The sequence below is a fragment of the Otolemur garnettii genome, unplaced genomic scaffold (genome assembly GCF_000181295.1).
Source record: "Otolemur garnettii isolate 467f Iridium unplaced genomic scaffold, OtoGar3 scaffold00064, whole genome shotgun sequence".
Taxonomy (NCBI): domain Eukaryota; kingdom Metazoa; phylum Chordata; class Mammalia; order Primates; family Galagidae; genus Otolemur; species Otolemur garnettii.
Window position 1 is genome coordinate 3,823,927 of NW_003852459.1, and position 11,006 is coordinate 3,834,932.

Genomic DNA, 11,006 nt, shown 5'->3' on the forward strand with positions numbered 1-11,006 from the left:
CATGTGCAGGGGCCGGCAGGATCTAGTGGGGACAGGCATGTGCAGGGGCCGGCAGGATCTAGTGGGGACAGGCATGTGCAGGGGCCGGCAGGATCCGGTGGGTCTCCCTACACAGCAGGGGGTGGCCCAGTCAGGGGCAGAGTCTAATTTTAAAGTTAGATTTTATAGTAAGGGATTGTGAACATCAAGATTTAGAGATTACTATCCCTTAGACAACTCTGAGGCTGTGTATTGGTGCAACATGATAGAATCCATGACTTTTAAAAAAATTTTCCAAGTTAGAATATGCACTCATTTTCACATTACTGTGTAATCTTGTAAATTTGGAATTGGTATTATTACCAATTCTAAAAAGACTCAAACGATTTTATTATATTTTAGAGAGAGTTACGATGGAAGGTGATTTTGCCTGACAATTCAGTGCTCTTGTTACTGTTTTGTGCAGAGACACACGAAGCCTAAGAAATGTTCTGAGACAGTCAACAGCGTCAGTGTTACCTGGGAACTTGCTTGAAATGTGAATTCTTGGGGCTCACCCTAGACCTACAGAACCAAAAATTTGTGTCTTAACAAATCCTTCAGGAAGTTCTGACTCATTCCAGAAATTCAGTCTCCACCTCACATAGTTAAGTAGGAAGTTCAGTAACACAGTTCTGGAAACAGCCCAGAATTCCCTACCTGTCGGGTGGGCTCTACCTCTGAGTCCACACCTCCTTCTTCACCTTCACTGAATATGACCTGCAAATCTCAGTCATTGAATTTATCACATCATATAATCTTTCACTTACATGTCCGTGACTGACAGAGCATGAACTTCTTGTTATTCAGCTTTGTGTCAACAGTACCCAGCATAGCGCCTGGAACACAGTTATTATTCAATAGTTAAATGGTTAGACCAGGTTTATGGTCCTTGGACTCTGCGTTTTGGCTCAGTTATTTCATGTTTTTGCATCTCAGGTTTTTCATCTGTAAAATGAGCCAGTGTTCACTTTCTGGGGTATCTCCAGAGTTCCAGAATTCCATAATTTCAATTCATTAATTGTCTTAATCAATTTGCTTTTTATTCACTGGCTAGAGGATTTTATCTTTATTCTTCTCAATTAAAAACTCAAAACAACACAGCTTTCTGAACCACCTATACAGATTAAGAAAAATATTTTATAGGGGCTCTAGAAACAACAGATAGCATCAAAAGGAAAGCAGTCCTTATTAAATATGTGTTGAATGAATGAAGGAGGCCATCAAGAAGCTTGGGGTATCAGTTATTCCTTGTGGGGACTCTTGCTGTGAAGTGGTGATAGCTGCTCCTAATCACAAACAAAGCTAATAAAACCGCAGCAGTCATTAGCCAGGAAGTGAACGGGCTCTGGTCGGTGTACACTGATTCCAGTCTGAAAATGACCCTCCTGTCCATCCTGCCAAGAGCTGTTTTTCCTCCTCAGAAACTATCTCTTTTTCTACTTTATTTAAAAAAACTCAATGTACCAAATTAACTAAGAATGATGACTTCTATGACAGGTAACTGACTGACAAAAACCTTCCAACCTATAAACATGTGACAAATACAAACAAGAAGAAGTGACATGCTGCTGTGAGCTATGACGCCACAGCACTCCACGGATGGTGACAAAGCAAGACCCTTATCTCAAAAAAAAAAAAAAAAAAGAAAAGAAAAGAAAACGGCATGCTCTATAACAGTACGACTCCCTCCTTGTTACGTATCAAGGTCCTAATTGAAATATTTGATACACTGATCTTACATAATTGTGCAAAATGTCCATTTAACTCTTGCAAAGAAATACATTAGGATAAAACTTGTGTGGTTTCTGTCGCCCACATGAAAAGCTGGCTAATTCATTAAAAAGTGTTCATTTCAACTCCATGCAAGAGGAATGAGAGGAATTGGAAGTTACTAAACCAAGAGGATAATAGAGGTGCAGACTTGTTCTGTGCTCATGACGAGTGGCCTGCTAACCTTATTGCTGATATTGCCCCATTAGGGGAGTGAACACTACATCATTGCATTTCTTGCTGAAGCAAGATTTTTAATCTAGCTCTAGATCTTTTCTTCAGATTCAGTTGCTCTGGGGACACCACCAGAAGGATCCTTCAACTTAGACCAAACTGGTATTTCTATTTGATACGTTAGGCACCGACTCTCTGATGCCACTCCTTCCATCCTGGATTACATTCTACTATGATTCTAATGGATTTTGTGAAGTATAATCAGGACTTGTTACATGATTTTCAGGGCTCAGTGTAAGGTGAAAATGTGGGCCTCTCAGTGGAAAATTGCAAAGAATTTTAAGACAGCAACAGCAGAGCCAACTGCATGAAGGTGGTCTCAGCAGAGGGACCTGGATGACTGTGCAGGTAGCTCACCCAGGAGGCTGGCCCTGTGTGGGAGGCGAGACCCCGACTGGCTCCCACTCCCATACCAACTAGCACCCTCCAGTTTTTTGTGTTCTTCATTCCTGCTTCCTGTAAAATTTAATTAGAAAAAAAGGGTAGAGTGGGGCGGAGTCCAAACAGGGAGGGTAATGATAGAAAGTTACAGAACTAATTTCTGGAAGACTATATGTAGGATTTACGTATCCTGACTCTCAACCCACTGCTCTTTCTACTATATCATAGTGACTCAATGTGAGAGGAAGAGAAAATGGGAGAACTCCATAATTTTAGTTTTTCATCATGCCTGATTTGATATCATTTGAGCAAGTCCTATATCCTGAAAAGATTGCAAGTCCTACAAGTCCTACATGCTGAAAAGATTGCAATGACATTATAAATAATTCTAAATCACATTATTGTACCATGAAAATAATATGGGAAAAGACAATTACAATGCCTACTTTAGTATGTATATATGTGTGTGTACATATATATACACACACATACATATATATACACACATATATGTGGCTATATATAGATGTATACCATATATCACACATATATACATACACTGAAATACATGAAATATTACATTTTAAACATTTTTTGTTTTCCATGTCCCTACTCTTTTGAATCCTGGTAATTATCTCATTTTTTAGTTTTTTACTGGGTGATCCAGGAGATTGGGTGATCCAGACCTGGGTCTAGTAGGGCAACGAGCAAACATAAAAGTTCTTCAGCCTCCCCACTCAAAACGCTTATTTAAAGTTTCCATTTAATCTTCAAGGATTATATTTTCCTAATTTGAATCATTCTCATTTCTAATCAAGCTTCTAAAGGTACTCAGTAAAGAATAACTTTGCAAAACACCTTGCAAAGGTGAATTTTTATTATTAGCTATTAGATATTTCGTGGTTATAGTAAATAAAATATGTCTCAAGCTTAACTTAGGACCAGCAACTAAAAAAGAACTTTGTTCACGGTTCATTTTGCTTTCCCATTTCACATACTGCTTGTTTCCCGCCCCCCACATGCTTAATGATCTCCTCCTACATGCGTGCCACCTCTTCAGACTAAATGAAACTGTGTCACCCTGATAATATCTCATCCCTCCCAGCCCTTTCCCGCAGAGCCATTCCTGCTTTCATCTGTCTTGACACACAGAACAAAAAAGGATGGGTCAACATACTCCTTAATTCCCACTGCTGTTTCAGATCAGAGTTCTTGTTTTGTCAGTTTACTCGCCACTTTATTTATTCACTAATTCAACAAACGGCCTGCTTACTGGCCAACCACACTGCGTAAACCACTGCACCTGCTCCAAGGGCATGTGCCGTAGAGCAGACGTAACTACCCTCAAACTCCGTTCTGGCACGGTACCGTTCTGAAGTTTAAAGTGAGCCATTTCACCACCATGTTTTAGGACACTGCCTATTCAGTTCAAGCAAAATGATACAGTTCCATGATGATATTTCTCCCAGGATGCCATTGCCATTGCTCTACATTTAGTAGAGATGGGGTCTTGTTCTTGCTCAGGCTGGTCTTGATCTCCTGAGCTCAAGGGATTCTCTTGCCTCAGCCTCCCAGAGTGCAAGATTACAGGCATGACCCGCTGTGCCAGGCTCCCACACTTCTTGTGATCTTACTACTAAACTACCAAAAAAAGACAGGTTCTTGGCTCAGTGCCCATAGCACAGTGGTTATGGTGCTGGCCACATGCACTGAGGCTGGCAGGTTGGAACTCAGACTGGGTCAGCTGAACAACAATGACAACTGCAACAACAACAAAATAGCTGGGCATTGTGGCAGGTGCCTGTAGCCCCCGTTACTTGGGAGGCTGAGGCAAGAGAATCACTTAGGCCCAAGTTTGAAGTTGCTGTGAGCTATGATGCCACAGCGCCCTACCAAGGGCAACATAGTGAGACTCTGTCTCAATTGAAAAAAAGAAAAAGGTTCTTGCCCACTGCTATGGCCTCCACCTACAGCTATTCCCTCACAACTCTTCAGATAAATAAATACTTCATGTCTCACTCAGTCTGTTTGCATTTCAGCATTTCTCTCTTTTACACAAAGGTGCACACTCGGCAAGTCTGTGTCCTGAAGAAAACCTTCCCCGACCCTTGCAATCTCTTCAAGACACCTCTCTATTGTCCTGTCTCCAGTACTTCTCCCTGCACTGCTGGAAACTCTCTGCAATGCTGAACATTTTGCATTTGAACCCACATAGCTTGCTGTATTTCAAATAAAACTTCTTAATCCATAATCCATATATTATTATACTTAATAATAACAACAATGGCTTGCAAATAATGGAGCATGCATTATGTCCTAACATTGTGCTAAACATTTCATACACATTTCTTTTTCATCTATCATTGTTTTATTTGCTCAGTTGAATACAAATCCTTAATAACTGTCATCATTCTCTTCTCATTGAATTTTTCACGATGCCTAAAAAGTGCCTCGGACCAGGCAGCACCTGTGGCTCAAAGGGGTAGGGTGCTGGCCCCATATGCCAGAGGTGGCGGGTTCAAACCCAGCCAAACCCGGCCAAAAACTGCAAAATAAAATGCCTCAGATTTTAGTAGGGTCTCAGTAAGTGATCGTTGATTTGAACAGCTTTAGTTATTGTAGAGGCTATAATTTTTTTGATAAATTTTGTCTTCCTGTCATTATGAGTTTTGCTTTTTCTTTTGGCACCATAAAATTGTGTGTTTCTTAATGGCAAGAATGAGATCTATTTCTTTAAAGTTTCTTTCTCAAGCCTCAGTTCAAATTCTGCCCATAATGACCACTCTCACTGAAAATGGATGTATTGAATGTATCTTAGTGGTTGCATTGTTTTATTACACATGTTTTATTGCTTGTTTATTGATTGTTGTTCTGAATAAGAATAAAAGAAGGATATTCCTTTCCACTTCTAGGAGAGCAACTTTGTTAGAGTCTACCTATGACTGACATCATGAGGTGTTTGTCTTTCTGGGGACTATTTCACTCAGCATAATGTCTCCAGGTTCATCTATGTTGAAAATGACAGGATTTCATTTTGCCTTACAGCTGAAGAGTGTTCTGTTGGATATATATACCACATTTTCTTTATCCATTCATCTGTTGATGGCTATTTAGGCTGATTCCAGAGGATGGGGAATACAGGGAAAGGAGGGAGAATGAAAGATTGGGGGATGGGTAAAAACTACAGTTACATGGGAGAAACAAGTTCTCGTGGCCTATTGTATAGTAGGATGACTCAAGTTAACGATAATGTATTGTGTATTTCAAAATAGCTTGAAGAGAGGTTTGTGAATGTCTTCATCACAAAGAAGTGATAAACGTTTAAAGTGATGGATATGCTAATTACTCTGATTTGATCATTCCACCATTTATACATGTATTGAAACATCACATTCTACCCCATAAAGATGTAGAGTTATTATGTGTCAATCATAAATAAAAAAGGATATGATTCCTGATGCTAGTAAGTTGTCAAGTAAAGGAAAAATCTTTGACAGCATTCATCCTCATTACACACAAACGTTATAAAATACTACTAAATTCTTCTCCACAATTAAAGGAGGGATGCTAGATAAAGATGAAATGAGATAGAAAACTAAACTATTTCTTAATCTTCATGTTTTAACCTCACATGCCAGAACAGTGAAAAGAATTTGTCCTACAACTTGTGTCTGTAGCTTTCCAGGATATCAAAGGAACTTAATTGGCGAAGGCTCTCAGAATTGACTGTTTAGTCATTTCATTACAAATTTGTTAGATATTGTGTTTTTGTTTTCTAGAGAAGAAGTTAATGAGGAACCAGTGTGAAGGGAGGAAGCAGTTTACAATGTATTCATTTCTTAATGAATAAAAATAGCTTAAAGCTTACTTGTAGATGCAAACAAACAAACTGGCAAACAAAACAGAACAGGGTGAGCATCCAGTGTCTGTTAGGCATTGCACCAGGTGCTTTAAAAATGACACGTCATTTAATCCCTACAGTGGGGCCTGTACATAGGGAATCATTATTTTCACTTAACTGACATAGAAATGAAGGCTTATCAATTACACACTCAAGTTCTGTGACTAGTAATTGGGAGAGACAAAAAATTCAAATGTAGGTTATCTATCTCTAGAGTCTGGCATATTCCAAAGGAGTAACTGCCTCTCATATATAAAATAATTTATTAATACATATTATTATTGTAATTTAGAGGCATGTTTAATGCCTGTAGTTAGTCCATATAGTTGGTTCTTGGAAACCGGTTTTATTCTGTTGTGCAAGGTGAAGAACTGAGGCCCAAACTGGCCTTGCCCCGTTTCTAGATGTAAGGTGCTTCTTTTTTCCTTTAGCAAAGGAAGCATAATGCTCTTAAGTTTTTCCATTTCTCTCATGTTCTTAGGAAATAGTTTTTTCACACACTCTAAGAACTTTTACCCAATAATTTCATTCTGAATTCAATTCTTATTACTACTTGGAAGTTGTAGGGTTCTTTGTAAAAAGGCTTTCTTTATCTTCTGTGTGAAAGCATTACAACTTACTTTCTTTTTTTCTTTTTTAATATAATGTATTAATATAATGTAAAAAGTCATTAATATAAATCCAGGTTTGTAATTCTTGATGTTGTTTTATGACTCAATTTGGCTGTCCTATTCATTTAACTTTGTTGTAATAATAAAAAAAAAGTAATGATACTCTAGGCCAGTGTTTTTCTTTTTTTTTTTTTTTTTGAGTCTCACTTTTTTCTGCCCCCCAGTAGAGTGCTGTGGTGTCATAGCTCACAGCAACTTCAAACTCTTGAGCTCAAGTGATCCTCTTGCCTGAGCCTCCTGAGTAGCTGGGACTACAGATGTCCATTACAATGCCTGGCTATTTTTTTCTTAGAGACAGGGTCTTGCTCTTGTTCAGGCTGGTTTTGAACTTGTGAGCTCAAGCAATCTACCTCCCTAGGCCTCCCATATTGTTACAAGCATGACAGCACCCAGCTAGGCCAGTGTTTTTCTATTTTTTTTATCTCATGGCAAACTTAACTTATAGTTAAACTACCATGGCACACTTAAATTATGTTGTTCAAAAAAAAAAAAAAGAATTAAAAAAAGGATATATTTACTATGCTTTTAATTTCTTTCAAAAATAATTTAATTTTTCACAGCACAGCTAAGATCCTCTCATGGCACACCAATGTGCCTCTGCACACAGGCTGAAAACCAGTGCTGTAGGCTGTTTCCCTTTGCTTTTAACAAGTTGATTTCAGGGACTTAAATCCTGGTTTCACTCTCTGAAGATACTGACTCAGTTTCCTCCACAAGTAATGTTTCCCCTACTGTGGCTTCCTTTATCAGAGTCCATTTTTTCACCATCAAATATTCATCCATTCATTTTACCAGTCATAACGTACTCCATGCACATTCTCTGCTGTACAGGGCACTTTGAGGCAAAACAGAATAGTCCTTTTCTTCTGGGAAACTTTTTTTGTTACTTACTAACGTCAATATACATTATTTATTTACTTGCCTCAATAATGAGATAGACAACAGGATAATCTCCTCTATCTTTTAGCTGAAGAAATGTCTTCATGAAATTAACTAGGTGGAATAGGTGCAAACAATATAAAGAGGAAATATTAAACATGCAAAATTTAGTGGTGTGCACCAAAATATTACACATGCAAAATTCTGTGGGATTTCAGAAAAGAAAGAGATTGCTGTGGTTTGGGGTGTTTGAGGACAGCCACATTAAGGAAATGGGATTTGATCTGGTTCTGGAGAGAATTGGGATGACTAGAAGAAAGAGGCTAAGAGATCAGGGTGGGCAGAGATTCCGAGGTTAGTATAAGTGTGATTCTTTTCTGAAATCACCAAGGGATTTGATTTGACAAGAATGGGGCACTATTGATATGAAATGGATGGCACTTAATACTGGACTGAAGAATGTGGGTTTTGTCCTATAGGTACTAAGAGGCAATTAGTGATTCTAAAAAGGGAATTTGGGCCTTAAAAAAAGGATTTACAGGAAAGATGTGGGTTGACAATAGAGAAAGACATGAAGGCCGGAGAACAGTAAAATGTAGCTAAGCCTTTGTAGTTTGGAAGACTAGAATAATGTGAAATGAAAGCGCCTGGTTGGTTACATCAAGCCAGGAGTCAAAAACATGTCAATCTTGGGCAGCACTTTGGCTCAAAGGGGTAGGGCACTGGCCACATATGCCAGAGGCGGTGGGTTCAAACCCAGCTCTGGCCAAAAACTGCAAAAAAAAAACCCCAAAAAACAAACATATGAATGGGAAGTACCAGTGCTGTTTGTCTCTCTTCCACTCCTTGGTTTCTTCAAAAACACTCTCTGATCTAAACCATTCCACAGTCTGTGGCAATAAAGTCACCCAAACGCCACAGGTTCCTTAGAGGAAGATGTCATTGTAGCTTGGGATGGCCAGAGAAGAAAGTCCGGAAATAGCTGCATCTTGATGAGTGAGACTTGGGAGAAAAGGAAGAGATGGTCCCTTGGAAGTAATTCCAACCACATAAAATGCGTTATTTCAATTCCAAAGCAAAACCAAGCACAAGAAGTGGTGAACTTACAGCTAGGAATAGATACATATTCATTTCCTAAAAGAGAAGAGCTGTAAAACGAGGATGGACAGTAAATTCTTAATTACAAGCCCAATGCGCTTGCTCAGAATTCTTTCAAATGCAGTTATGTGAAGTTTTAAACTGAGTTGAGCATTCTCACCTTTATACAATCCTTTGCTTCTGTATATTTAAATTTTTTCTCTTTTCTTACAATTTCTTTTCCTAATGAATGTGATTTTTCTCCTCACCCACTAGGAACCCTGGTTTCGGCTTCCTGCTGGCTTCAGTAAATACCCTCTCAGTGGTAAATGTCACAGATCTCTGAGGCCAGACACTGTATGAATACATTTGCATGGCTCTCAAATCCCTATCTCTAGCCCTGACTTCTTGGGTTTCAATTCCTCATTTCCACCTAGCATTTACCCATTCCCATATATATGAAAATACTTATGTCTAAAGTCTGGTTCAAGATCTTCTCAAAATTGGATCTTTCTTTGATAAATATAGAAGCAGCAAGCATTGCTGTATTCTAAATATGCAGATCTGTAATCTTGGAGTCATTTAGCCTCCAGCATTCAGAGAATCAACTGGTTGTTAAGAAGTCACGTTGCTAATTTCATGACTGTCTCCACCATAGGACAAGATTTTTATTACTTCTTACCTGAATGACTACGGTGACTTTTGAGTTGGTCTCTCAGAGTCTGGTTCCCTCCCCCCCCCACAGAAATCGTGTATAATAAAAAGGACCCAAACTACTGTGCTTGATACGCAATATTGTCCATCAGCTGACTTCAACTTAAATGTCCAGCTTTATTTCCCTTCATAGCCTCCTAGGCCCCTCTGATTCAGCTCCATCTTTTTGCTCACTGTCCCCTGAATAGATACCACATTTCCCCTCTTGGCTCCCATAAAAAGACCTTCCTCGCTCCTCTATGACTACTGAAGATGTACATGGTTCAAATTCTGTCTCCTTCATAAAACCGTATGTGAATACCCACCCCATAGGATCTCTCCCACTTCTGTAATTCCAATAATTATGGCTCCTATCACTTGTTGCATACTTATTGCTATCTTTCACTTACTGTACATCATTATTTTTTTCATGTGTGTTAGTCTCATCTTCCAAATTATTATTATCTTTTCTTTTCTTGAGACAGAGTCTTATTTTGTCACCCTGGATAGAGTGCTGTGGCATCACAGCTCACAGCAATCTCAAACTCTTGGGCCTAAGTGATTCTCTTGCCTCAGTCTCACAAGTAGCTGGGACTACAGGTGCCCACCCCAATGCCTGAGTATTTTTTGGTTGTAGTTGTCATTGTTGTTTGGCAGGCCCCGGTTGGATTCGAACCCACCAGCTCCGGTGCACGTAGCTGGCACCCTAGCTGCTGAGCTACAGGTGCCAAGCCACATCTTCCAAATTAAATAATAACCATTCCTTAGTCTTCTTGGGCTGTATTCCACACAGTCACAAACAATGAATACATAGAACACGTTCAATGAATACTTATTGATTAATTTATTGACTGAATTCATATGAACTATAAGGAATAGTAAGTATTATGAGAAAAGGGGATCTCAAAGCCTGTGAAAAGACATTCAAGATTGATTTTAAACCTCCTGCATAGAAACAATGTTTATTAACCTCTCCTCACTTTAGACTTGAGGTGTACACAACAGCTAGTAGGTTGTTACTTTGAGAGATAAATTTTCATCTGTGACACTTTAAAAGCTTATAAAGGTAATAAAAATCACCTTTCATTTCTGCTTAAAGCTAAAATTTAACATTTATCTTTAAAAGGCACATGAGGCCATTTTTGATCCCTTTGGTTAGAAGGTTATAGAAAATATCTAATACATAGTATCTCTTTATTACTGTGCTTTTATGTGAAGTTATTTTGTCCTGTTTCTCTTCTGTTTTCACATTGTGATAGTACTTCTGTAATACAGAACATTAAAAATAGAATTATTCTTAATAACAAACTAGTTCGGGGAAGTGCCTATGGCTCAAGGAGTAAGGCGCCAGCCCCATATACCGAGGGTGGCAGGTTCAA

At 38.8% G+C, this 11,006-nt stretch overlaps 1 protein-coding gene across 2 annotated transcripts in view; it reads right to left on the bottom strand.

Moving 5' to 3' along the window:
• Positions 1-11,006, bottom strand: part of ZEB2 (zinc finger E-box binding homeobox 2) — a 130,001-nt gene that overhangs the window by 22,905 nt on the left and 96,090 nt on the right. The window contains exon 1 of one of the 2 annotated variants that reach the window (XM_023515037.1): positions 789-1,085. The exons of the other annotated variant lie outside the window; for it this stretch is intronic. Within the exon in view, the coding sequence (XP_023370805.1) occupies positions 789-852 (64 nt within the window). The 5' untranslated portion in view covers positions 853-1,085. Of the gene's footprint in view, positions 1-788; positions 1,086-11,006 lie in introns of those variants that run through there. 2 annotated transcript variants of the gene reach the window in all.